This window comes from Antedon bifida, chromosome 11 (genome assembly GCF_963402885.1).
Source record: "Antedon bifida chromosome 11, ecAntBifi1.1, whole genome shotgun sequence".
NCBI lineage: Eukaryota > Metazoa > Echinodermata > Crinoidea > Comatulida > Antedonidae > Antedon > Antedon bifida.
Genome location: NC_136236.1, coordinates 2,885,641 through 2,912,272, shown reverse-complemented (window position 1 = coordinate 2,912,272; position 26,632 = coordinate 2,885,641). Strand labels below are relative to the sequence as shown.

Below are 26,632 nucleotides of genomic sequence, written 5' to 3'. Positions count from 1 at the left end.
CAATATCCATCCATAAAGATGTTTTCCCCCACCATCACCAAAAAATGAGAAGATATTTTTGCGCAAATAGCCTATAAAAATAAATAAATGTGTTGATGAAAAAGTTGCTGAAATAAAATTAGCTGCAGCAGCATAATACTACGTCATCAAAGGACCGTCTTTGATCATCGGTTGAGGGTGCTGTTTATAAAAATTATGGAAGAAGTTTGTGTTGTTTTGTGCGTTTTATTTGTTGATAAATCCAGTTGAAATACTCAAAAACTAAGCAATAATGTAAGTATTATATTGAGCTTTAATTACTAGGCCTAAGTAAACTTAAATGGCACATATAGGCCTAGTTAGGCTAGGAAGGGCACCACTCTGGCTCTGCCGTGCGTAAAAAACGAAGAGGCAGCTAACTAGGCTAGGCTTCTCTTTACGACTTCTGGGGAGACGAGGTAGGCCTTTTTGAGCGCTACTGTACTTTCGCACCTAACTGGCTATAATGGGTAAGCTCGAGAGAGGTACGAAAGTACAATACCGTATCAAGTCTACCGTTTGTATCAATTCATTAATTAATATTTAATATATTATTTTTATGACTTTATTAGACTAAAAATACAAGAGAAAGATGTCGCTGTATGATGGCTTAGGTGTGGAACTGGGTGCGAAAGAAGAAAAAACCAACGATGGTAAAAAGTCAGATGTTTGTAAGTTTTTTCTTTTGCGTTCATAAATTAAAATTTGATGTTTTGCTGTGCATAAGTATATATCAATACCTTAGCATTAAATCACTCTTTGTTTTTATTCTAGCCGGATGGTCAGCTGGAATCCGTATGATGCAATCACAATTAAGGTTAAAGAAAGCAGCTTTGACCGAGGCCCAAAGGAAGATGAGATCGGCAACATTAGCTCCTGTAGTTGACCTGAAAGGTCAAAGTATCGGGTCGGAGGAAGGAACATTACCGTCGCCACCAGTAGCACCGTCTTTCACACCTTTAAAGGTATTCGATTCTTTAGATATGTTATTCTACAAATTTTAATGTGACCCATACATTATCTTTAGGAGAAGACAAAGCACTTTTTATACCTTTATTGTTTATTGTCCCTTGTCACTAAAAAACGTCTAACTAACTAAAAAGCTTGTCATTTCTTTTCAGCACACACAGCCAATGTTTACAAGTGATAGAACTGACAGTATGGGTAGTGATATTTCAAGCGAGTATGACCCTGCCTATCCAAATGAATACGAGAAAGCAGTTAAGAAAATGAGAGAGAAACGACAGAAAGAACGACAATTGGAAAGAGAAAGGGAAAACGAAGAAAGGTATGTAGATGAAAAAAATCTTTGGGCTAGCAAATTTTGTTCCTGGTTGGCTAGTAAAAAGTTGGCATCATCAAGGTCATTCACCAACACACTTATTTTAATTTTAGAAGGAAACGGCGGGAACGAGATCGAGAGCGTGACCGCGATCGTGAGCGTAGAGATCGAGAAAGGCGTGACCGTTCACCTCAAGGATTCTCGAGAAGACCGGTTGACAGCGATGAAGAAGATGACGAAGATCGTGAAAAACAAAAGAGAAGAGGTAATGAGATTTTTGTAATTTTGGTTGGTGGATGATTTTGGTGAAGAGGTTAGGCCAGAAATTGTAAGGATTGAGCTACGTATTGAAAGTAAATATATATTTGGCTACCACCTAAAGTTGCCAAAACCAACCACTTTTGTATTGTATCTGTAAGTAAAAACCCTGGTGTACTAGCACATATCCATTGTTACACACAGACACTTATCATAACTCATCAAGAGGGCCCATTGATTGTCAGCATACGCTGTTTAGGATCACCCTCTATAAGTACATTTTTTTTTTTTTTTAACTGATGCAACATGGATAGAGGATTTTACACATAATATTTTCTTTGATATATGTAATGTTAGATAATTTAATGAATTCTAATGTTTTTCTTAGGTGCTGGTGCCTGTGCTATGATTGCTCCACCCTCATGCTTGATAAACGACGACGACAAAGAGGAAGAAAGTGAGTTTTATAAAACAATAATTCTGATATATGCCCACCCTGGGGCATATTAAGCCTGCTAATTCAACTGTGTTGATACCCCTACAACTACTGCATATTGTATATGACAAGCCTATTACACTTCAATAGAAAGAGGATACCTTTGGGACCAAACAAAGTGTCCCCTTTATAGAGATGTCCCCTGTATAAATAGTGCGAAAACATAATTTCCCCTCTTTCGCTCCACAGGAAAGTGTATCCTATTAAGTGTTCCAATGGAGGGATTCAACTGTATGGATACGCCTCTGTTTGTAGAATAATTAAAATCTATGCTTTAAAATACAATTAATTATGAATTTCATGACATCTGTTTTCTAGTGCTTCCGCCACCACAGATGTTGCCGCCACCGCCATCTCGGCCGAAAAACTTCGGTGACATCATAAAGAAAAATAAGGCAGCTGCAAATCAAGAAGATATCCATCCAGAAAGGTCAACAACCCCGCCACCAGGCAGCGATTTTGATGATCAGGAAATCTTAATGGCAACACAAGCCGCAAAGCAACAAAATTTCCAGGCGCCAGTTGGCTTAGGGTAAGAATAAATAGATGAATCAAATTCAGTTGAACATTCCTGGAAGAAATGGATATATTAAAGCCCTGGAATCCTGGAGCTTCTGGTCATTTTTCACAGTTAGAGACATGAGTTTCATGCCTTCTGTGTAAATTCTTGCTATCAATAGATTGTCTCATAATCAACACGTTATTAGTATATTAAATGTTTGTGGTTTTCAGAGCTGCATCAGTCGCTGCTAAGATTATGGCCAAATATGGCTTTAAAGAAGGCAAAGGCTTAGGAAAATCGGAGCAAGGAATAAGCACGGCATTATCCGTGGAAAAGACGAGCAAACGAGGTGGGAAGATTATAGACGCATCCAAATCAGGTAAGAGAAATTAGTTACAAATTCTGCATTACAGTAGAACCTTCATTTTACATACGGTACTGGACAGAAAGACGTGCCATGTTTAAACGAAGTGTTCTTGTATTTTCTATCGATAAAAACAGTCGCTGCTGAAGGAGGAATGTACGTGTGTGAGCCATGGCTTTGTGGTTTTTAAATTGCGCCCTCAATGTAAGAAAATAACACTATTTATGTAATAAATTACTAAAAATGATGATGTCATCGGTCATTTTATGCGTACGTAAAATCCAGGGAACGTAAAATCGTGGTAGGTAAAACAAACTGCACTTTCAAGTACAACTTAAAATAAATATTATGTAGTGTTATAAATATAATATTGCATTTTCAATATTATTACAATGATTTATTATTTTGCAGATCCGCTGCCTCAATTTCCGCTACCAAATATTCCACGTCAACAGACTACAAATGTGCCAACATTGTTAAAAAATCCGACAAAGATCGTGTTACTCGCGGTAAGTTAAGAATACAAATCTTGTACATAGAACATAAAAAATGTTTGGAGTAAGTTTTATACTATGTTATATAACACCTAAATAATTTCCTGTCATTTGATTGGACGATTGTGGGTCACATGGGGTGCAATAGTATGCACTATTTAACGATCATTACAATTTTTTTTTTCTATTTATTCACCTCATGACATTATTTGTTCCATTCCACTCATAAACATTCATTATTTGTACCATTCCACTCATAAACATTCATTATTTGAATATTATTCAATGTAATGCATTTTTGTATTTTTTTAGAACATGGTCGGCCCCGGTGAGGTTGACGGAGATCTTGAACCTGAGACAGCAGAAGAATGCACGAAGTACGGAGCGGTCACAAAGGTCATCATATATGAGGTCAGTCAGTTTTTTTAAACAAACATTTAAACTTACAGAAACTACATACATGCATACATTTTATTTCTATTTATTTTTTTTTTTCAACTAATGAGAGTACTTTGGAAAGAGTTTTTAATAATAAGTGTTTATATTTAACAGGAACCAGAAAAAGTGGAAGAGGAGGCTGTGAGAATCTTTGTTGAATTTGCCAGAATGGAATCTGCAATCAAAGGTTTGTTTTCTAGGATATGTAATACTGTAGAACCCTTATTAAGGGGACACCATCAGGACCAAACGAAATCTTAATAGTTTTGTTTCATGGGATAGTTTCCCCCTATAGGAGGAATTCTAATGTAATTTTTAATATGTTGATTAAAAATGTATTAAGAATATAGGATTAATCATGATTGAAGTTGTGATTTCTTTTATAATTGTGTTTGTTTTCTTTTTTTTTAACAGCTGTTGTAGATCTAAATGGAAGATATTTTGGTGGAAGGGTTGTAAAGGCCTCGTTTTATTCTGTGGAAAAATACAAAAACTACCAATTAAATGAATGATTGAAAAACTTTATAAACATCCTAGGTTAGCAGGTTATTTTATAGACCGAGCACATCTGATGATATGTGTGCGTACTGTATCCATATCAGGGGAATGCAGACACAGCCCTGGTGTGGGTATTTATGCTTGGGATACATATTTGGCACAACTTTCATCTAGTATCCAGCATCAGATATTATAAAAGTTTTTTAACAATCAATGAAGACCATTTAAACAGTACATTTAAAAAATATTTTGGTGGAGGCGACACTGCAGAACTGATATTACTTAAGTAATCATTGGAAGGGCATTTTCTTGTGTTTGCCCCCACCTGCATTGCGTCGTCAGTTCCCACATGTGATGTGAACCACGCTTTAAAATGGACATATTAATATACTGTCAGTATTCGGTCTTTTCTTGTATAATTTTTTTTATATATTATTTTTAAATATATGAACTTAAATGAATACAAATACTAAAGTGTGTCATAATAATAAAGTGCATCAATAAATAAAAAAGACAAAATAATTGTTTCTTTTGATGGTCACTTTAAATATAAATGGCTACACCTCCTTGGAGAGTTAAACTAATTTAGATACAGAGTACAGTAATAATAATGTGATGAAGATTCACACAATAAATAAACTTATTTAAAAATCAGTTTATTTTTGTATTTATTGGCCAGTAGGCCTACATAATCTCTTTGTATGTTTTTAAATGCAATTTGTACCGCAGAACATTGGGTTTTTCGTTATGTCGCCCTCTATAATGTTTCTAAGCCGGTTGCTAGTGTAAATTGCGCATGAGCAGTTCAACTCAAATCAGAGTTCGTCTGCTGAGAACTAAGTACGAGTCTTCATTTTTTTTCCGAAGATATACAGCGTAAAATATTGCAATATAAACCAGTAAAAGATGGTTCGTATTTGAGTAAATTAATGAGTTTTATTTTTAGTGAAATCCAAATCAATTACCGAATGGCTTAGTTTCGGACTTAGTTGACAGTTAAGCAAGTCGGCCAGGCTGCCTTGTTTTTGTTTTGGTGGTGAAAGTAGTACAACGGCCCGGGGCCTTCAGAGTGGTCCCAGGCCTCAGGGCTTAGTTAGGCCTTGCTTTTTTATTATGTTATACATTGTAAGATAAAGAAAATAATTCAAATAGGATTTGAGATTCCAAGGCTTTAAATTTAATTTTTTTAAACTGAAATTAAGTTGATAAAAGTTATTGTAAAACTAACAGATCTTTATTATTGTTTTAAATTAATATATTTTTTTTAGAATGAATAGTTATTAGCGTCAGCTATGGTGTCTATCACTGATTTATATCAAGTCGGTGGAAGCGACAGAATTAAGAACATCGAAGATGAACTTCATAATGAATTGACGGACTTGAAAAACGACATTGAAGAAAATGAAGCATTTGGACCATCGTCACGAGTGGCAAGGTAAATATATTTAATATGTGTCATGAGCGTTTTTATTCATTTTTTTAAAAAAAGCAAAATTTTTATTAAAAGTTATTTTGTGATGTACCATATACTGTACTGTTTTTTTTTTCATAGCTCGGTGCCACTGCCACAAAGTGTTGAACACTTTCGGAAACAAAGAGAGATGACGATTAAAAGAGCAATGGAGGTAGGAAAATGCTTATATCATAAACTATAAACAAAAGCCAAACGGATTCCAACCAAACATCTACAAATTTATTCTTTTTCTTGATTACCATCATTGTGTTTGATCTTTTTTTTCTTAGGTGAGTGAAGGTAAACCTTTGGTTGTGCAAGCCAGTGTCATGCAAGATGAATTGGATAATTGTACTAAACTGGAGTATACTGATGAAAGTCTTCCACTTATATTACACCAGGTAAGCACCATAACTGCTTTTATAGATTTGATGGGTAGGGGTGAGAGGGGCTAGACTAAAAAGACAAATAAAAACAAGAAAGTGATGTAGCCACAAACAAATAAAGTGGCACAGTTTTCACAAAAAACGGAACAATCTCTGTACAAGCCACTGGGTTGTCTAAGACCTCTGTGATAAAGTTATCAGGTTGAAACCTTACCAACCGTACTGGTGGCTACGGCCATGGTAGAAATACATACCCAAACCTAGAAACTTTGGTAAATAGGAATCTACAACATATGGGACAATCCTCACTTTTTTATCAATTTTTCTATCAATACTATCCAATCAATTTTCTTACGGCTCTTGTGCTATTTTTTTCATATAGTTCTACTGTGATAGAATTCAACAGTTAGTGCAGTGTAAGCATATGCACATGCTACGATGGAAACGTTTCTGTGAGCACACTCGTGTCTTGGAGTCTTTGTTTCCAATTTACCAGAAAAGATTAGAGTAAGTACACAGTTGTATAGATCATATCATCTTCCTATACTGTGCAGAACCTCATTTGAGCATAATCGCCAATGGATATATGTATTGATATGTTGTTGTTATTGTATATTTAGAAGACAATTTAAAAGATGTTTTGAGAAATCCCAGACTCTGCAACCTTCTGTATCTGTATGAAGTACAAACACCATAGCTGGTTATCATGTACATTGGTCAGAGGTCAAGTGCAAAAAAAGACTATAGAACCCATTCCTTGACTTGCATTATTATTATACCTTATAATAGCTTAAGAGTTTATATTGTGAATTCATTTCAGGCACATAATGTCCGAGTACAATGACGCAATTGCTCGTGCCAGACGACTGCACGTAGCTCATGAGTCTCATTTGTTGGGTAAAGGTACAGCAAAGAATGCTATCAACTTAGAAGATATGATGATTTATACAAGATGGCTTACCGGCCATTTCCACGCTACAAAGACCATCAATTCATACTTAAAGGTACGCTACTTCCTTCAAGATGATTAAATATTTGTGGCTAGTAGAACAGGGGACACCTTCTGGACTCAACTAAGTGTAATAGGTGTCCTGTTGGGCTTAGCCGTATTGGTAAAGTGTCCTCTGAATAGAGGTGTCTCAAAGAAGACAGAGTTAGTTAGGATGTTCAAATTACAGACAATTGAGTTTTATTTACTTGATTAATTAGCTTATCAGCAGATATATTTTAAAAAAAAATTTAGTTTTAATTTTGTTACTGGATTATAGAATATTTCACTTTATTTTAACAGGTACTTGAATACATTCCTTCTGCGCACAAGCATGACACTATACCACCAGTCCCACGAGACATCGAACAAAGCCTAGAGAAACAAGATAAAGATGAAAACAAAATTTCTACCTCAGTTTTGGAAGTTAAATCGAAATGGTTTGATTCTGCTACAAGGCGATCTCCTGGTCTATCAAACCCGGCATCTGTCTTAGGCCGGCCGACCTCTGGAAGTTCAATGACTGTGCCGAACTCACCCCCACCGGCATCATTCATAGCAGGGACAAACACAGTCCCGCCCACAGCAGCTGGGATTGCTACAGCTGCTGCAGCAGGGGGAGGCCCAGCATCTGACGGAACCACATTGAGGCTTCCTTTTCATGAGTGTGATTTCACAGCAATAAAACCCATGTTGGAGTTCTTGTGCACCTGCTATGGCATTAATATGGTAGGATTTAAGCTCTTTCCTACCTAAAGCTCTGTCTACACATTGGGATGTGCCCAAATTTGGTAGTGATATTACCAAATGTAGTAGTTACATGACATCATCATGTCTATATATGGGCACATCACATTTTTTTGTCACATCAAGTTTTGATAGTGTAGACAGAGCTTTAGGCCTATACTTTAGTGTTTCCTGTGATCTTATCTACAGTAAGTCCAGGGATCCGTTCCAACATCGAAACCATGTGTTAAAGTAACTGTATATAAAGGTGAACTTCCATCTCTTTCCTATTAAACATATATTTTCTTTCTTTAGGATTTGAATTCCATTAACAGCACTTCTGATGAGATGGAGTTGATTACTCACGTCAATCGCAGATTCAAGACTATCTTTGCTAAACAAGAAAAACAAAACACTTACCCCACTTACGATAAATTTGAGGTAGGTTAAGATAAACAACTCTCTCGCATTCATATATTTTATTTAAATAAAATCTTTACAATCTATTAAATTGTGAGAGTATTATTATAGTATTGTTTTTTGTAATTTCAGATCGGACAGGAATCTTGGGGTGCTGATATGTCCTCACATTCTTTGAAGAAAGAAGCAAACTGGTTGTCATTTGTTAAACTTAAGTATGGCAACTATTTATACAAGATATATTTTTACAGGCAATAAGTACGAAGGCCAGACAAATACATTATTTCAATTATTCTGTACTTTTGTTTGTTTCAGGCCAACAAAGGAACCTATACAAGAAAGAAACATGACTAAACTTCGTCAGAAAAACAACATTGATGAACTTCTGAAAGCCCAAACAAAGTTTCTTTCAATTTCTGATTCAGTGGTTAGTAAACTTGCATTATTATTTAAGAAGAATTGAGAACATTTAGGGAGGGTTGTTGGTTAGTTAGATTTGACTATTTTCTAAATTGAAGTGAATTAGAATGTTCTTGCCTTTTTTTTTATGTAGAAAGTTCAAGAAGCATTGAAAAGTCACGCAGCAGTTGTGAAAGATACCCCAGAATGCAACCCTGTGTCTGTAACATCACACCGCACTAGCAAAAACACAAATGCAATATGGAGAAAGATCTACTGCAGTCACAAACTATATGATGGGTAAAGATCTATGTACACTATCAAACTTTATGATGTAATTTCTACCTACAGTAGTTCAAGCATTGTGGTGGTAGCGCTTTAGAGAAAAATTACACTCTACAAAAGACAATTATTATATTATCTATAATGCAAATTTTGGTGTTTTTTTAGTTCCAGTAAAGAAGTTGATTATACAGTAACCGAGTTTGACGAAAAAGAAACAGACAATGTCAACTTTGCTGGTCGATCTTCAAGATCCTCGGCATTATCCTCATCAAATAGACGGAATGGTGATGACGATGGTGATTTCAACTATCAGAGTGCAATGCAGATGCTAGGCCTAGACGATGATGATAGTGGAAGCCAAAATCCAACCTCTCTACAGGGTGGCTACCTGTCTCTCCTGAACCTTAGACACCTACGGATACGGGATCTTAAAAGAACAGTGAGACACTATTATTTTTGTTGTTTATCTTCATAGTTTTTAAATTAAGCCATTACAGTCTTAAGCTCTGTCTGTTTGACAAGAAAGTGTGATGTGCCCAAATATGATAGTGATATGCTTAAATATGGTAGTGATAGCATAGTGACAGTGACATTATGTCCATATATGGGCACAGGTTTTTGTCACATAAAGTTTGATAGTGTAGACATATCTTTAGAATCAAGACTATAACATATACTGTATGAAGTTTTAAGTGTATACTAGTTGACTTATGTTCATAGCATTCTCTTAGAAAATTCTGTCTGTTCTTCTGCTAATTGTGTCATTTATTCTTTTCTTTGCAGTGTTTGAGTGTATTGAATTACTTCAGGTCTGTGGAAAGAACTTTGACCATTAATGATGGTGGACTATCACTGGAGGCTGGACAACAAAAGAGGTCCAGGTAATAAATATTAAAATTCTGAAAGCTAAGATGTAGATAGTGATAGGAATAAGTATAACCATTGATGGTTATGTTTCAGCCAACAGAATCACCGTGTGTCTACCACAGATGGAGGTATGATTGGAGGGAGTATTGGAATTGGTAACCATGGCTACTTACATTATACTCCAGCAGATTTTAAGGTGCAAGAAAGTGCTTTCATGGAATTTTCCGAAATCGAAAATCATGATGATTACTATAGCATTGATGAAGGCAGAGTACATGTACAGGATCAGAGAGGGTACTATGTTATATATGATGTTGCAGTCGACGATCTTAAGTAAGTATTTCGCAATTATTTATATTATATAACTAATAATATTTACATTAAATGAATAATGTGCTAAAAGAATCTGATCACCTATAAAATATTTTCTTCCAATGGATATAAAATTGATTAAGATGAGGTTTGAACCTGCCACTTTTTTTTATGAGGATGGGTGACATCACCACCAGACCGTAATATGTTTTTTTTTATATGTGTATACAGAAATCTAGAACATGACCTGTTATTGGTAGCTACTCACTATTTGGAGAAAGATCGAGAACGAAGACTAAAAGAAAATGGAGTTGGGCTCCCAAGGACTCATAGGTTAAGGGTCAAACATGCCGTATTAGCAGCTTCAGGCGGAGTTGATCTACCTAGCTACGGTCATCTACAAATTGACCGGTTTGCAGTTTTGCTTGACCTTTGGACGAACGAAGCTGAATATCTTGAAAACAAGAGACAGGTATTATCTATTTGTAGTTTTTCTTTATAAATATATTTATGTATGTTTTGCTACTTTTTGTTATCTCATGTTAGGTTATTTTTATGTTAATGTTATCACTTCTTTTTGTTAGCTCCTAGACTGCTATCTGGAAGCCTACCACCATGTATTTGACATGCATGAGAAGCGAGCCTTGGCCCAAACTATCACCGACATCATGTACAGACGCCCTCGCTTGGACTTCTCATCAAATTATTTCATCAGCAATTACCGAATGGAGACAATAGTGTTAAGGCTTAACTGCAAACTTATCAAGTCTATTCTGGACAAACAGGTACAGTAGGCCTAAATGAAGTAAAACAGAGAGAATATGAAGGCCTTTATCAAGTTTTTTATAGGGTTGGTATTTACTAGCCTAGCCTCTCGTATCTGGGCAGTGGAATGATATAATCTACTTTTCTATCTTCTAGATTCAAGATCAGAGAGAATATATTCAACGTGTGTGTAGAGACGGTGATACTGAATTTGGACTACCCCATCGTATCATACCAAAACAACCAGTTGCTATTAATCTTAGCAGGTAACTCTTGCAATAAAACCTTTGATTATTTTCAAGCATTCATTTATGTTACTGAACTCAACTCAAAGCATTTATTTCTAGCTGTATGTAAAAGACATGCAACAAAAGTTCTCAGAATGGGTTATGCTTAAAAAACTATGAAAAAATGAAAATGTCAACTTATTCCTTTCTAGGCCAGCACTTAGTCATGTATATCTTCTGGAATTTCATCCCTCCTTGGCATTGGCAAGTAGGCTTCCAACAGCTCTCAAGTATGCATACAATGTAGGTATATTTTATTATTATTACTTACCATTCTAAGTCTTTTCTTGATATCTATTTCTATTGTGCAGTTGTACATTTTTTTTGTAAAAAATAATCTTCTTTAAATGACACTAATAATGGTATTTATTAATTTTTTAGGAGCTAACAAACGCTCATATGCCAAAGACAGTCACTGAACAAATCTACATGGAGAAGAGATTGCTAGAAATTGCCAACAAAGAATGGGAAACATTAGAACCAATTGGCACCAGCTTCACCAATCAAATACAACGAGATGTTCGTACAGTTTTGTTCAAATGTTTGCATATACCACATCACTCTGAATTAATATCAGGCAGTCTTGAACCCACCCACAGAGACAGTGTGATTGATATATGGTAGGCCTAGGAGCTTAAAAAAGTACCAGTACACTGTCATTTATATGTACTGTAATTGTTTTCATTCTTACAGGTGTTCTCAGATGTGTTTGCAGAGGATCCGTTGTTTATGTGTGAAATGGGTCAGTCGATGCTGAATGCGATAGAGGCTACAGCAGGTAGAAGAAGTCAGAAAGAAAAACAGCAAGATATTCTGAAAGTGTGGAGCCGCTTACTCGAGGTAAACCTTACAATTGTCTTTATTGATCTTTCATCTTCTTTTCCAAATCCTAGAATTCAAAAATCCTGTTAAGGTTGATGAACGTAATTTAAAGAAAGAAGTAACATAAGGTTATAATAGATTTATATTTTTCTTTTTGTAGACAATTACATTGCGATTTCGTTTGATGGATGCGTCGTTTGAAACCGAGGTTTTATCCAATGTAAGTATTAATTCTCAATTACTGAGGAGTCTTTAAAGTGTACAGTAGTTATAGATCAATGTTTACCAAAAACAAATACTTCAGTAAATCGTGAAAATGGTATCTTCTTGCTGCCCTCTACAGCTTTATCGTCAACATGCAACTGAGCTTGGTTTTGATGATTGTCACATGTTCTTGAGATGCGTCCAGTTTGAGTTTGCAAACTTCAAAGACAATGCGGACCAACCGCCACCGCTGTTTATCACTGCTTTACAAGAGGATGACTCCAATCTTGACAGGTATAATATGTTCACTCAAACCTAATTTTGCAGAATCATGAAAAAAGAATTATTAAAATATTCCAACTATAAAGTACTTGGATACCTTTATTGTATGTTGTTTATTTTTTACTAGATATACTCCTGCAAAACTATTTCTAGCAATTCATGAACTTGATGAAAAACATGTTGGTTCCTTCAGTTTTAGAACAAGAGAGGGCTACTTGAAGGTAAAATTTATGTGACAAAAACATGTGATGTGCCCATATATGGACATGATGATGTCATATCACTACCATATTTGGGCACATCACACTTTTTTTGTCAAACTAGTTTGATAGCGTAGACAGAGCTTAAGAAGTTTAAATATCTGTAGTTCCTACTTTAATTGATAGATATTTTTAAAACTGATTGTTCTATATTTCTTTAGTTATTTACATAATATTAACTGTTGCTTGTGTTAAACTCTGTCTACACTATCAAATTTGTGACAAAAAAATGTGATATGCCCATATATGGACATGATGATGTCATGTCACTACCATATTTGGGTATATCACTACCATTTTTGGGCACAACACAGTTTTTTGTCAAACTAGTTTGATAGTGTAGACAGATCTTAAGTAATGATCTATTTTTTATTCTGGTTGTTAGGTACTTCGAGGCAGTGGTATGGAAAGCTTACAGACTGTGTTAGCAGTTCAGGTTGCGCACAAGAACGCCCTCTTGTGTGCTGTGCAACAGGCTAGCGTTTGCTCTTACTTCAGAGAGGCACTTTTGCAAGACAACCCAAAAACGTAAGTAGCATTTACGATTACGGTATATATTGCAAAAACACTGCCTATTGTATGCGTTTTGCTCCACCGAAAGACAACTTGAAATTAAAACTGTATTCAATTGTAAAAAATGTAAAACCATGCTACTACCAAGGTAATTTAACAAGAGGACACTGTGCTTGCCTTGTCAAGATGAGAACTCGTAACAGTCCTTTGATCTTATGGTTGGATGCGACAAATACCAACAGTACTGTACTATGTGCATGTTCTTCATGGTGCGCGGTGTCTGTTATGGGGTGTGGAACTGATCGTGTCGCAGCCACAGATAAACCCTTTGATCTCTGGAGCTCAGCATCCTGTTGTTAGATTGCCTTGCTACTATACTGTACCATATTGATAGCACATTGATATTTGTACAAATGTTGTTACCACCAGTGAAACAGAGCCAGAGGAAAAAAATGAAAAGATTTCCTTGAAAGTCCCTAAGGTGCCAAATACATCAGTGATGGGTGTGACACAGTCTGTCATGTATGCAGCTAAACTAAAGACAAGCATTGGAAGGGGAAAGAGATCACCAGAGGCTTTTGTGTCATTACAGCTGGAAAAGGTAAATATCAGAGCAAAATGAATCATAAAACATGGCATGCATCGTAGGGAAATTTATGAGATATACTTAAAGTCCTATTCTTTACTTTTATTGAACAGCCAATACTTTTTCGTTTATTGTTTAAACCAATAATTGTTATTTCTCTTTTTTTTTAGGCTCCTTCTCGTGATGTTATGTTGAACAATTATCTGAACAAGAAGTCTTCAATGGGTACGGTACTTAAAAACCAAGAGGAAGTTGAGAAACTGAAAAGGTAATCTTTTAATTTATCTTGAATTAAGCAAGCAAGCTTATAGAATCAGTATTTTATAGGCTAACACCAAGCTACATACTGTATATAATTGTTTTTCTGTACTGCTCTAGTAGGACTGTAATACCAGGGAGATGGTAATATTATCACAAATCTACAGTATTTAGACTTCGTAGGCAACATGTATAACTACAATTCCACCATTGTCTTTCAGGACACTGATTGGTGGTTTTTGTCAGCGATTTCTGCGGAGAATATCTCAGTATTCCATGCGGGGTCAAATCATTGCATACTTGAATACAATTGAAGATTTACTAGATGGATTTCCAAGTCTGCGGAATTCGCATTTTATGGTTGGAATGCCGGGAGAAAAGAAAACCAAACTCGATGACAAAGAAGGCTTGTTAGAAGATCCAAGGTATGAACATTTGAAATTTCAAAATAGATTACGTAATAAACAGTTCAACTAAAAATAAATAAAAAACGATAATTTGTCAGAGCATAGACAAAAACCCAATGACTTCCGACTACCTTAGATGACAGGTATCATGTCTCTTGCTTTCATCTACAGTCCCAGTAGCCTATTAATACAGTATTATTTGTATTACAGGACATTGAAACGAAGACCAAGACGTCTCCTGTCATCAGATGGCACTACTGTTTTGAATATCTGGTTTCTACCACATCACTCAGAAGTTCTACTAATGTTTAAGAACCTGGATGAAGTCTCTTGCAACAACGGGTTACTGCTAACTCTCAAGATTGTGGCTTCACTTCATGATATTCTTCAATATCTGTGTGCACATGCAAAACTTGGGAGTTCACATGCAAGGTGAGTGATATGCTAGATGTGCACATGCAAAACTTGAAAGTTCACATGCAAGGTGAGTGATATGCTAGATGTGCACATGCTAAACTTAAAAGTTCACATGCAAAGTGAGTGATATGCTAGATGTGCACATGCAAAACTTGAAAGTTCACATGCAAAGTGAGTAATATGCTAGATGTGCACATACAAAACTTGAAAGTTTACATGCAAAGTGAGTGATATGCTAGATGTGCACATGCAAAACTTGAAAGTTCACATGCAAAGTGAGTGACATGCTAGATGTGCACATGCAAGAGGCCTTAGTTCCTTTGTCTTTACACTGAAAAGGTTTTCACTCAATAAATGTGTCTTTAATCATTACCTTTTAAAATCCAATTAAACAGCAAATTGCACATCTTTATTTGTATAGACTTGGCTCTCAAAGGCTAGAGTTTGTGTCAGCCGACTGGGGTGGTACAGAAGGTATCTCAGCTGAGCTACGCGAGATTCAGAAACAAATCAACAATTTAGAAGACCCCAAGAATCCATCCATGGTACGAGAGAAGAATATGTTATTTTTTTTAATTAGGCCTAAAATACTGATTATATATACTATAATATATACTTTTTTTTCTTTGCTTAGGTTGCAGATTTCTTAGCTTTACGAAAAGCAGTAATGTTTTTGGAGTTCGAGACAAGTATTCGACATTCTTTACGTGACACTTTCCTCTCAACGTCTAATATGACAGGATACAAAAGTGTCACAGACAATATCTACTCAGCATTGCCTAACCTAAGCAACATACAGCTACCAACTGTCAACAGCATGTACCTTCCAGTGCCTGAACCAATGGAGCCTAGAGATGCGGAGGCTAAAGTCTTATTTCCTTGGAGGTCATTTCTTGGAAGGTCAGTCTGTCATTTTAAGAAAAAAAAATTTCAAACTTGTTTTAGTGATACATGATTTTTTTTTTGTGTTTAATGTCTATTCTATACATTTTATATTGATGATTTGTATTTCAGAGGAGGTCCTTTTCCTCTTCAGTTTTGGCAGTGGCACCAGATAAAGAGTCAGATGCAGCTGTGTTTGGCAAGTCTCAAAGATGTAGATCGACATGTTTCTAATGGAGAGATACTGGGTGTATCTCTCCTGATGGAAGATGTATTGCAGAGTGGTCACGAAGACATCAGCATGGTGGCTGATGACAGTGATTCTGAGGATGAAAATCTTGCAGGACCAACGAAGCAATCACGCTCTCGTCCCCGGAGTGCGGTAATCAGTAGACCGACATCCAGACCGACAAGTGCCAAGAAAGATGAAGAGTATGAAATGGAGAAAGAGAAATGTAAGTGTCTGATCTTTTAAAATCAATAACTAATTGATACAGTATTGTTTTTTGGTTGATTGTGTATTGAGTAAAACACTACTTGTATGACATAATTAGGTATAGGTATCAATTATGTAATAGGTATCAATTAAGTCTTCATTTTATTTTACAGACCAAAACAAAGGGCCTCTTTCACGTACCACTCAACCAATGGAGGCATACGCCTTGTTGAGGAACTTTCTGTTGCTTTGGAAGAGACTGGAAGTATTTAAAGAAGAATGGGGAAGAAGAAAGCTACATGTGGAGACTGTTGGATCAGCAAGGGTTTACAGACAATTTTGGTAATAAGATCAATCAATCTTTAATTCTTTACTTTTATTTTTATTGTAATATACAGTATTTGTATTACCGTAGTAAAATATGTAAATTGGTTTACAAAAACTATTTCTTTTTCTTGCAGTAAAATGTACAAGACGGATATCCTGTATCCAACTATTAAAAGCATTGCAAGAAAATATGGTCAGGTAAAACTAATACTACTATATTCTTGGATAGAAAATTAACAGCCTGGCTACCAAGAACATGACATGACTCCAGGGGCATAAGAATGTCATTTAAACGTGTTACTATCTACAATATTCCACTCTAAGAACTTGTTTATAAGCACCATAAGTTCCATCTAGATACTGTCAGTTTTATTTTTGTTTTAATTAGGCAGAGAACTATGATGGACTGGTGTCTGACAATGAGCCCATTGTTACACCTAAAGGCGCTTCTGCTATGGAAATTCGTGCTAAACAGCTCGTTAAGCTTCTTGACAACTTTGAGAACCATATGGTCTATGAACTAAGACGAAAAGTAGCTCGGGAACATGCGTTGGTAGTTGCTGAACGAGGGCGTGAAGAAGGGAATTTACCTATAGACTTATGGAAGAAACCAGTAAGATATACTTGGTTTATAACATTTATATATAACTTTTTAATTTCTATTTAAAATGATTCTTTATATTGTAAATATTATGTTTGAATTTTCAGGTAATTAATCAAAGGCTAACAATTTCTCAGCCCCACATTGCTGAAGATTTCACCAGACTCCTGCTTAGCAGCAGTCAGAGAAAAGGAGAAGAGTTTGTGATATCAGCCGACAACCTCAACAGCGCCCTGTCTCAACTTGCTTCCATGGTAATGACGAGAGAACGGAGTAATTACGACAACTACTCAATGTTTTACGAGAACATTCTTCGTCAACAGCATCAGGTTATCTACAAACGGGAACAGGTACGCCCTCATTAAACATAATTGTTAACATTTTTCAAAATATAAATTTAGAAGCAGCAATTTAAAACTCGGTTCCAGCATTTGCTATTTTGCGCAATCTTGTGAATCATCAAAGCATCTTTTGTTTATGTTCTTGAACCTAGGAAATCAAACATGCAGTAGAATCAGCGTCTGGACTTAGTGAGTCTACTCTAGTTGACGTGCAATGCAAGTTGGCTGATAAAAGCCATGACCTTATACTTGGTAAAACTTTTTAATTTTATTTTATTAGTTTCTAAATAATATGTATGAGTGCTTTTAGTCATAATATGTCTTGTGTCTTTGATGTTTATCATTAAAATTTGTTTGTATTGAAAAACAGAAGTGACTTCACTACGGGCTAAGATAGCTGAAATGCGAGAAGAATCTTCTGAGAAGGAACGGGAGCTGCGACGACGTATTCAGGACGAATATAACGCCCTCGTTCATAACTTGTTCACAGTTGCGTTTGGACTTAAAGAAAAGCTGGACGAATTCAGGTAGGGACCTGTATCAACTTTGCCGAATGGAGCAATGATGATTGTCTGCCAATCCCACAATGCTCCAGTATCTTTTTGTCGAATGTCACTGGATTTAGTTTCCTAATTTGCATAACACTTGTATCTTTGTTTCTGATTTCAATAGGACCCACCTGTATGACCAGGTGTTCACAACAGTTGGTGAGGTTCGAAGAGAAGCAGTTATGGCGATGAGCAAACTGAAAACCATCAAGCATGATAACGTCAAAGCAGACGGTAAGTTTCAGATCTTCACTGTATAATCAATAGATCAGTGCTTAGAAGACTGTATTAAGGCTGCCCTTGCGCACGACCATTTGGAGGTGTTCCTATTTCTTAAGAACCAATGTATTGGGTCGAACATATTTATGTATCAAAATGTTATTATTTTTTTCTTTAGTTTATAGTATAATAAAATACTTTGTTACTTTTTAGATGTGTTGCAACATAAGTTGACGAAGGCAGAAGAGTTGCGTATGATGCGTCATGAAAACGACCAGTTGAAGAAAATGCTTCGTAAGCTGAGAGCTGTCAATGGCTGGAGGCTTACTAAGATGAGATCTAAATATATGAAGGAGGTTAGTAATATGTTTGAATTACAAGTTGGATATTGCCATTGCCTACTTTGAAAGATTATGAAACAACACAAATCTGGGCATATTTATTGTGGTTGTTTTAGTAAGCTATCACAACTTTGCTTTTCAGTGTCTGCTTCTCATCTTGATTTTTAACCATTTTAATTTAAAAAGAGAGCTAACTATGTGAACACTTTAAACAATCATTCTTGTAATTTATTGGCTCATAGATTGCTGGATTAAAGGGAGAAGCAAACCAGTGCAAGAGAGATTACTTGGAGATCAAATTGATGGCAGAAGAGGAAGTGATCCTCCTAAGACAACAGCTTGTTTCTTTGAAGAAGGCTCTCAGTACATCTGAGAAAGACCGTGAAACGATTCAGAAACAAATTGATAGAGAAGTAATGTTTTAAATGTTTTTTCAACTGCCTTGTTTGAAGAATCCACATTTCATGAGATCCATCTCGGAAGATATTTTGGAACTATTCCAAATTAGGGGGAGAGAAAAAAGAATTTCAAAGCTTCTTTTGATATCCTCTTTTTAATGGGCGTGAGTGCCTTTTGCCTTTCATTTACCAACAAAGTAAGAACTTTATTTTGTTGCGTGTTGTTTATGCTTTTATTTCTATTTTTATTTTAACAGTTGCAGATAAAGAAAGAGAAGAAGCACAAAGAAGAGCAAGACGCCAGGAATGCGAAACAACTGGAGGTTGCAAAAGCTGCAAACATGTCAAAATTGGTAAGTTATTTTAAACTCAACTTTAATTTGCTTCTGCTGTCTTCAGCGTAAAGGTGGACTCTGGTGTTGAAATTTAAACTTTCAATACATACTACTTTTTAGTATGGACACAATGTCGTGTGACAGAGTAGTATTTTGTTTTTGAGAAACGTTAAATAGTAAAAGTATTTTTTCTTAAAGACTTCATAAATCTTGTTTATTTCCGTGTAAAGATTTATGAAGCAGAAGTGAAAGAAGAGAAGTTAAAAGCACTGACAGACGACTTTACAAGGAGTATGAGACTGAACCAGATGTATCAGGAGAAGTCCAAGAGAGATGTCAACCAGATGCGACATCAATTGGAACACGAAAGGACATTGAAGTTGGACGCGTTCTCTAGAGTGGACGAGCTTCAAACCCAAGTGTACGACTATGAACAAGATATTAGCAGACCATACACGTCCATGAGTAAGTAAAATATAACACTTATAAAGTTTTATAATCATTCAGTACTGTTCAGAAACTCAATTATCTTCAGTTGTGCTGAAATTAACAGTAAATTTAAACCTCTTCATTTAAATTAAGTACTCAATTCAAGCACTCTTTTAACCATCTTTGAAATTTAAGCAAATCATGCAAATAAAGATGTTATAAATTAGATAATGATTATACCTAATCATAAATTCGTATTTATATAATTAATTATTATTAAACATTATTATATGCATGAATTAGTTAAGCTTTTTTTTTCTTACTGCATGAAATAAAATAAAAAGAATAATTCGTTAATTTTACCAAAATAAATTCTAGAATAGCCTATTAAAATTGGAGCATGAAATAAATGCATGTATTTTTATTTTAAATGTTATCTTTTTAAACCCTGATCCAGGCTTTATGAATTCAGCAAAGTTACCCCGTAAGTATACTCACTAACAAGGGTGTTGTTAAACTCATCATTTCAAAGTGTTTTACCCAAATATACCTACCAACTGTCATGCATTATGTTTGTTTCTTGAACGCTCAAAAACAAATTGTATTCTCTGCATAGTTACAATGTAAACAGTCATAACCATGACAACAGTTGTCAGGTGTAAACTAACCATTCTTCATTCATTTATTTTCAGTAGTAATTTTGATAGATTTTGTTTGAAAACTGTATTAATATTTACTAATACCTTACATACTAAATGTCTATTTCATGATATTCTAACTTTAAAGAGTGACGCATTTATGCCATTATCGGAACGTTAGGCCTATAAAATTTTTATTCAAACTTTTGGACATTTTTTGAGTATTGTTTAGTCAAATATTATGTAAATACATTTTTAGAATTAAAAGGAAAATGTGAACATGATCTCTGTGTGAAAGCTGATTGGTTGGTTTGCCTAAGCTGTTCCATTTTCTTTCAAGGGGTGTCCTTTGTCAAAATAATGGCATTATGTGTTATTCTTTTTGTAATACAATATATGTTGTTATATTTATACTGTGGTGGTGTTGTATATATTAATGATTCTAAACAAGGTGATTCAACTGGTGTCTAGGCATGAGAGAAAAAAAATATGAACATTGTTGGATTTTAAATAGTTGTGCCTCAGAGAAATTCTGGTACCATCAGTACCTTTAAGCTCTGTCTACACTATCAAACTTTATGTTACAAAACAAATGTGATGTGGCCATATATAGACATGAGGATGTTATATCAATACCATATTTGGGCACAGCACATTTTTTTGTTTAGTTTTATAGTGTAGACAGAGCTTTAGAGATGACATTATCGTGTTAAAATTCACCATCATTTAGCTATCTATTCTGCACCTCACATGGCATTAACTTATTCACTGTTACATCATTGTATCAATCATAACATATATTTAGTTCTCTTTCAAGCTTCTACTGTATTATTCACTGGTTTTGTGGATTTTTTTGCTGTGATCATTATGTTATATGTCTTGCTTAAAATTTATTGGTTGATTGATTGATCATAAATAGTTGATTTTTATCTACCTAAACAAGAGGCTAGTGTGTGTGCCTGCAGTGAGCTTGTACAGGGCCTAAATGAACACATCTTGTAGATATGACTAGTATAGTATATATAGTGTTGTTGCAATATAGGTCATTTTTTATTATTTCTTGATATTTTTTCTTCAGCCATGCAATCAAAATCCTCGGACAAGCGGTCAAGAGGCAAGCCTTCACCAAGCCCACACCCAACCAACAACTTTCCACCCAACTACCAACAAAGGTCAATCACCCCTGACCCTTGGTCCTCGCAGAATAAAGACAACACTCGGGCCACACAGAGACCTCAAACTGTAAGTTGAATCAGGTTTGGAAATAATGTGAAAGAATTCTTCCCACCTGCCCCTGTCAAGAATCAAAGATAAAGTAGGGCGTAGGTCTCCATGACCTTTTTGGTGTTGTCCACTCCAGGCGCGACAGTTTTAAGTTTTCCTCTTCTTTTACAGGTTGGAAGCAAGCTAAGGAACCGAATTGCGGAGCAGTTATTAACCACACTACAGCCTGACCACCATCAGACCATAATGCAGCTACAGGCCTGGGAACAACAGTACCAGAAAAAGTAGAAAGAAAAAGGATGTTTGAAGGTACTAATGAATAGCCAAGTCGGCGAAAAACTATGTTAGCTTATTTTAAGTTAACCATTGTTTGATGTCCATGCAGGGTGTTGTATAAGTGTCTATCTCAGCTACATCAGAAAGGAACCCGTCCATCTAAAGGACGAGAATTGTCTAGAAGACATCTGTATCTCTCCTCCCCTTCTTCCCCCTTCTTCCCCTCCTCCCTCCCTTCTCACCTCCTCCCCGCCCCTTCATCTATGAATCTACCTATTATTTTTAGTCACCTGACCTATCTATACCTTAATTGTGTCAATTTATTCATAAGTCCCACTGTTGGTGTGAACATTGAGTATTTTTACGATGAGAATGACAGAACCAGTTTTCTCTTATTTCTTTAAAAAAACAAATAATATATTATTTTCAAGACACATTTTTATACCTAATTACACAAATAAATTGTAAATAAATTCATTAAAATTATTTTATTTTGTCTTTCATAACATTTTCCAACCATAGTAATAGTATTGTATATTATTTTTATCATGGTGTATAGCTATGTTTTTGTTAAATTAAATGAATTATATAGGGCTGTTTGTAATCATGATGATGACATTTTATATTTCTGTAACATAACATTAACAATAAATGAATATGATCAAATACAAATTATACATAATAATCAGTTTGATGAGATTTCCTATGAAATGAAGTAAATTAAAAACAAATGAATGTAGTGATATGAAGATAATAAAATCTCATTTTACTCTAATTTTGTAAAGTTTATAATATATAGAAATTTATTTAGATTAATAAAAAACAGTGTTTTTTCAAAAGTTTAAATCAGTGAACTGCCGAATTAATAAAATATAAAAATCAATTTTATATCCAGAGATATAAGTTTTATTATATTTGAAACGTATAAAATAAAGTTTGTTTCCAATTTACTACATCATTTTATGCGCGCGCAATACAACGTACCAGGGAACCAGGAATGTAGGTCAATGACCTGTACACAGTTGGAGATCAAAGAACGATGCCGCGCACGTGGTGTAATATGCAGCCGGCTTACGTCATTTAGTTTGTATCTTCAGCGACAGAAGAAAGTTTTTCAAGAAACGTGCGACAAAAAACAGAAGCGGCTCCGTAGGTATGTACATTATATCGTTTTACAATGGTAAATAATATTAATTATAATCATTATTAGCACCTGGTCATGGCATGATGAAATGATGTACTGTACCTTTGTAGTTAGCAGGCCTCAAGCCTAGGCTAGCTAGCTAGGCTGGATATATTATTTTAATTTGCAGCTAGGATCGTCGTCCAGGCCAGCGAACGTCACAATAGGGGATTACCCTACAATACAATGGTTTTATCAATGAATAGCGAACAGGAATGTTTATATTACTATTACTTAGCATAGGTAGGTCAGATTACAATCTGTTCTGATAAATAATTTATTTCCTTATAAATATAATTCTATTTTACACCAACTTGGTGCAGTTAAATATATAGGTCACCGTCTCTGTTGCGATACTAATTATTAAGTATTAATTAATTATTACTATTAATTATACTAGTTAGTAGACCTATCATCATCTTCTATCAGTGGTACGTCATCTTCATCTCATCTTTTGGAATTTAAACCTAAATTGTCTGTGCTTCTTTAATCCGATTTTTTATTTATTTCAGAAGCAGTATGGATATAGTCTGCAAATTAATGGTGTTCTTCTGCCTAGTCTGTGAGGCTTTTGGAGGTACACACATTCCTCTTACCCTGGGCACCATGACAGCTCCACAAACCATACCATGCAATCACTATACTTACTACTCTGTAGAAGTCACAGACCCTTGCAAGGATCTACGGATAAATGTACGTTTTTTTCTGTTTTATAAATTGAATGCATTATTTTCAAGAGAATAATAAAATCAAGTTAAATAATTTTTCATCAAATTTTAATTCACTACAGTATTACTATTCACTATCTCTATATTATTATTATATATATAAAATTCAATAAAACAGGCAATTATGCAAAATCATTTATACAGCAATTTTGATATTTTCTAACAAAATTACATGGATTTGATTGAGGAAGCAGTATAGTTTTCTATAAAAGTATTTTTCTTGTTAACAGAAGCATATGCCCTTGATCTCTTTAAACTTTTTTATTGTGAAGTTATCGAACAAAAAAACAACTCCAAAATACTGATTCAAAAAATATAATCAAGTTGCTGTTTCATGCATATCTCTATTCATATTGTTATGTTTTATTATGGCCTGCTATTCATGCATTATATCTAACAATATAATTGTCCTTGCCTGTTATTATGGCTGACTACTTTCATTTCACCCAGCTTTAAATTTCTTCAACAACAAGAGTCTAAATGAAATTTAAGAAATATACATTTAATACTATGTAAAATGATAAGCACCTTTGAGCATGTTTTTTCATGAAAAGGTCATTATATAATGTGGTATATTTTTATAATATAAATAATAGTTTAAACATTTTATTTAACCATTTTTATATAGGTCGATGTTCTAGAAGGAGAACCAAATTTGTATGTGTCCCGCGGCAACACCAAATTTCCGGATGAAACAAGTTTGGCATGGACTTCGTATAACTGGGGGTCAGAGAGCCTGACCATTTCCAGTTGGGATCCAGAGTTTTCCATTGGTACCTTCTATATCGGTACCCATGCCTACTGTGGGACAGATGTACCTACTGGATTCACAGGTAATGATTGACTGTATTAAGTTTGAATTATCTAGAGGGCGCTATGTTGACGATACTCTACACCTGTTGGTGAGAAATAAGTAGAAAAGGGGCGTTGTTGCTCTGACAAAGTTGTGTTCAACCAAAAATCTTATATAGAGCTTAATACAACGTTTCTAAGCACACAAAAATTATCCATAAAAATATCCAAAGATATTCACAAAAAAAAAAAAGCAGCATCAATATTGTTAAATGTTAATTTAAGATGTATAAGTTTACAGTAAGGCATTTTAGAATTCTCACTTATCAAAAATAACATTAGTTTTATATACTTTTTTTTATTTTATAGATGCAAAGTTCACGTTGCAGGTTCAGTCTGTGGAAACTGAACACCCAAGTGATGAAATCGAATTAGACGGGGAAAAAAATGCGTTAATTTCTGCATACGCTTATACATATTATCGATTCTGTGTTCCCACAACATGTCAATATATTGAGGTGAAATTAGAGAACTGTATTGACCCAGAAAAATGTCCTACCAGTTACGCTTGGCCGGAGTTGTTAGTCTCGCGCTCCATCGTCAACCCAACCATCAAAGACCATGCTTGGAAACTAGCCTCTATCGAAAGACGTAGCGTTTATCTTCATCCCGACGACGATGAATTTTATGCCGGGCACTACTTTATCGGGGTGTACGGTTGGTGTACGCCACAAGAATACTGCAAGGACAATAGCACATGTGGGCCGTGCCTGTACGCTGAAAATCATCCTTATTCTGTGTCGGTTATTACAACTGACGTAGAAAATACTTGTGTGTCCAAAGGAGCCTTGCAACTTTGTGAAGTTAAAGATGACACAGGTGCAAGTAATGCTAATGAGTATGTCACATGGCTCATAACATTTGCATTATTCTCATGTGTCCTTCTGTAAAAAAATAATTGTGTAAACAATTTGAAATATTCTACTTCACTTTACTGTCTATTCTGGCCATAGTACTTGATTCCTGATGTGTTACTCCAGTAAAATGAATACTGCAGTAAAAAAAAAAGTAGCCTGAATGGTTTTGATTATTTTACAATTATTCTGATCATAAATAATCAATAACAGTACTTTGAATTTGTTGAGAATGTTTTAACCACCTTTTTTATTAATTTGTTTTTAAAAAGTAATAGATAACTAATAAGTACAGATTTCTTAATTATATAAATTAGAAGCAGCTTTAATTAATAATTTGAGGTTGATTAATTTTATTCTATGCAATGTAGTATAGATGCAATAGTGACTTAGTTTGTAATTCTATTAAGGGGACAGCTTGAGGACCGAACAAACCGTCCCTTTAATGAGTGGTACTGCTTAGGTTTGCTATTACCTTTAGATTGTATACAGTACTTTAAAACAAAAAATGCAGTAAGAAATATTGTATCTCATACTCGGTAAAAAAGCCCACCATTTTTATGTATTTGTTTATTAACAGATCTTGTACCTTATAATAGACTGTATATTGTAAGCAGTCTCCCTCAATTCCATATATGTGTGTATTACATATAGATGCAATGCGCATGTGATATGTCTTATGCAATAGGGCCTATAGTAATTTGAGATTGAGGTAGGAATTAGACAGTCCCAAATGAGAGGGTTAGGTATATGTGTTGTAATGGTAGCATTGAAATATTATTTATATCTCTTAATGGTAGTAAATAAACCTTGATAGGGGTGTGGCCCTGTGGGAGTGTCTACGGACAATAAATATTTGTTTTGTTAGTATGGTTTGTTTCCTGTGTCTTTTTTCTTGGAAGGTATATAAAAGAAATTTTAAATTTTCTTTTTTTTTATTCGGCTTCAACATGAAATTACGCTAAAAATCTATTTGATTTTCTCTATCGATATATTTTGTACTGAAATTATGTTTTAAAAGCCATTTTCATGA

At 34.9% G+C, this 26,632-nt stretch overlaps 3 protein-coding genes across 5 annotated transcripts in view; all 3 read left to right on the top strand.

The window, feature by feature from the left end:
* Positions 1-158: 158 nt before the first annotated feature.
* On the top strand, positions 159-5,001 carry LOC144855254 (splicing factor 45-like). The gene is made up of 12 exons (XM_078713057.1): positions 159-273; positions 591-689; positions 793-983; positions 1,140-1,306; positions 1,414-1,565; positions 1,947-2,015; positions 2,373-2,586; positions 2,787-2,935; positions 3,332-3,429; positions 3,727-3,825; positions 3,967-4,039; positions 4,267-5,001. Exons 2-12 carry the CDS (start codon positions 611-613, stop codon positions 4,362-4,364), a joined length of 1,389 nt encoding a protein of 462 aa, XP_078569183.1. The 5' UTR covers positions 159-273; positions 591-610; the 3' UTR covers positions 4,365-5,001.
* A 619-nt stretch (positions 5,002-5,620) lies between these two features.
* The window catches only part of LOC144855787 (uncharacterized), a 28,152-nt gene continuing 7,140 nt past the window's right edge, over positions 5,621-26,632 (top strand). The window contains exons 1-44 of the mRNA XM_078713719.1: positions 5,621-5,785; positions 5,903-5,975; positions 6,094-6,204; positions 6,572-6,696; positions 7,010-7,193; positions 7,481-7,906; positions 8,219-8,344; positions 8,456-8,538; positions 8,639-8,750; positions 8,877-9,022; positions 9,173-9,446; positions 9,791-9,888; positions 9,968-10,207; positions 10,418-10,658; positions 10,771-10,971; positions 11,108-11,217; positions 11,391-11,481; positions 11,620-11,757; positions 11,932-12,078; positions 12,221-12,280; positions 12,404-12,558; positions 12,674-12,767; positions 13,192-13,334; positions 13,749-13,920; positions 14,076-14,173; positions 14,385-14,588; positions 14,781-15,002; positions 15,409-15,532; positions 15,622-15,887; positions 16,002-16,324; positions 16,479-16,647; positions 16,767-16,830; positions 17,021-17,245; positions 17,341-17,583; positions 17,727-17,826; positions 17,945-18,101; positions 18,247-18,356; positions 18,555-18,697; positions 18,925-19,095; positions 19,338-19,433; positions 19,646-19,880; positions 20,302-20,328; positions 21,561-21,724; positions 21,878-22,015. Coding sequence (XP_078569845.1) covers positions 5,643-5,785; positions 5,903-5,975; positions 6,094-6,204; positions 6,572-6,696; positions 7,010-7,193; positions 7,481-7,906; positions 8,219-8,344; positions 8,456-8,538; positions 8,639-8,750; positions 8,877-9,022; positions 9,173-9,446; positions 9,791-9,888; positions 9,968-10,207; positions 10,418-10,658; positions 10,771-10,971; positions 11,108-11,217; positions 11,391-11,481; positions 11,620-11,757; positions 11,932-12,078; positions 12,221-12,280; positions 12,404-12,558; positions 12,674-12,767; positions 13,192-13,334; positions 13,749-13,920; positions 14,076-14,173; positions 14,385-14,588; positions 14,781-15,002; positions 15,409-15,532; positions 15,622-15,887; positions 16,002-16,324; positions 16,479-16,647; positions 16,767-16,830; positions 17,021-17,245; positions 17,341-17,583; positions 17,727-17,826; positions 17,945-18,101; positions 18,247-18,356; positions 18,555-18,697; positions 18,925-19,095; positions 19,338-19,433; positions 19,646-19,880; positions 20,302-20,328; positions 21,561-21,724; positions 21,878-21,994 — 6,951 coding nt within the window. The 5' untranslated portion in view covers positions 5,621-5,642 and the 3' untranslated portion in view covers positions 21,995-22,015. The remainder of the gene's footprint in view (positions 5,786-5,902; positions 5,976-6,093; positions 6,205-6,571; positions 6,697-7,009; positions 7,194-7,480; positions 7,907-8,218; positions 8,345-8,455; positions 8,539-8,638; positions 8,751-8,876; positions 9,023-9,172; positions 9,447-9,790; positions 9,889-9,967; positions 10,208-10,417; positions 10,659-10,770; positions 10,972-11,107; positions 11,218-11,390; positions 11,482-11,619; positions 11,758-11,931; positions 12,079-12,220; positions 12,281-12,403; positions 12,559-12,673; positions 12,768-13,191; positions 13,335-13,748; positions 13,921-14,075; positions 14,174-14,384; positions 14,589-14,780; positions 15,003-15,408; positions 15,533-15,621; positions 15,888-16,001; positions 16,325-16,478; positions 16,648-16,766; positions 16,831-17,020; positions 17,246-17,340; positions 17,584-17,726; positions 17,827-17,944; positions 18,102-18,246; positions 18,357-18,554; positions 18,698-18,924; positions 19,096-19,337; positions 19,434-19,645; positions 19,881-20,301; positions 20,329-21,560; positions 21,725-21,877; positions 22,016-26,632) is intronic.
* LOC144855434 (uncharacterized) lies at positions 23,016-26,469 on the top strand. 3 transcript variants are annotated; one of them, XM_078713292.1, is made up of 4 exons: positions 23,016-23,135; positions 23,678-23,858; positions 24,522-24,726; positions 25,055-26,469. In XM_078713292.1, the coding sequence occupies exons 2-4, from the start codon at positions 23,685-23,687 to the stop codon at positions 25,633-25,635; spliced, it is 960 nt and encodes a 319-aa protein (XP_078569418.1). In that variant the 5' UTR covers positions 23,016-23,135; positions 23,678-23,684; the 3' UTR covers positions 25,636-26,469. The 3 variants fall into 3 exon arrangements, with proteins under 3 accessions (XP_078569418.1, XP_078569419.1, XP_078569420.1); XM_078713293.1 differs by having other exon boundaries at positions 23,035-23,131; positions 23,681-23,858; XM_078713294.1 differs by lacking the exon at positions 23,016-23,135 and adding an exon at positions 23,582-23,596.

What these genes read in the sequence shown, in the direction of transcription:
- LOC144855254 (XM_078713057.1), top strand. Translation starts at nt 611, where the DNA reads ATGTCGCTGTATGATGGCTTAGGTGTGGAACTGGGTGCGAAAGAAGAA. An exon ending in GAAAGGGAAAACGAAGAAAG is followed by an intron (nt 1,307 to 1,413) that starts GTATGTAGATGA and finishes TTTTAATTTTAG; the next exon opens with AAGGAAACGGCGGGAACGAG. An exon ending in TATAGACGCATCCAAATCAG is followed by an intron (nt 2,936 to 3,331) that starts GTAAGAGAAATT and finishes ATTATTTTGCAG; the next exon opens with ATCCGCTGCCTCAATTTCCG.
- LOC144855434 (XM_078713292.1), top strand. Translation starts at nt 23,685, where the DNA reads ATGGATATAGTCTGCAAATTAATGGTGTTCTTCTGCCTAGTCTGTGAG. An exon ending in GCAAGGATCTACGGATAAAT is followed by an intron (nt 23,859 to 24,521) that starts GTACGTTTTTTT and finishes ATTTTTATATAG; the next exon opens with GTCGATGTTCTAGAAGGAGA. An exon ending in TGTACCTACTGGATTCACAG is followed by an intron (nt 24,727 to 25,054) that starts GTAATGATTGAC and finishes TTTATTTTATAG; the next exon opens with ATGCAAAGTTCACGTTGCAG.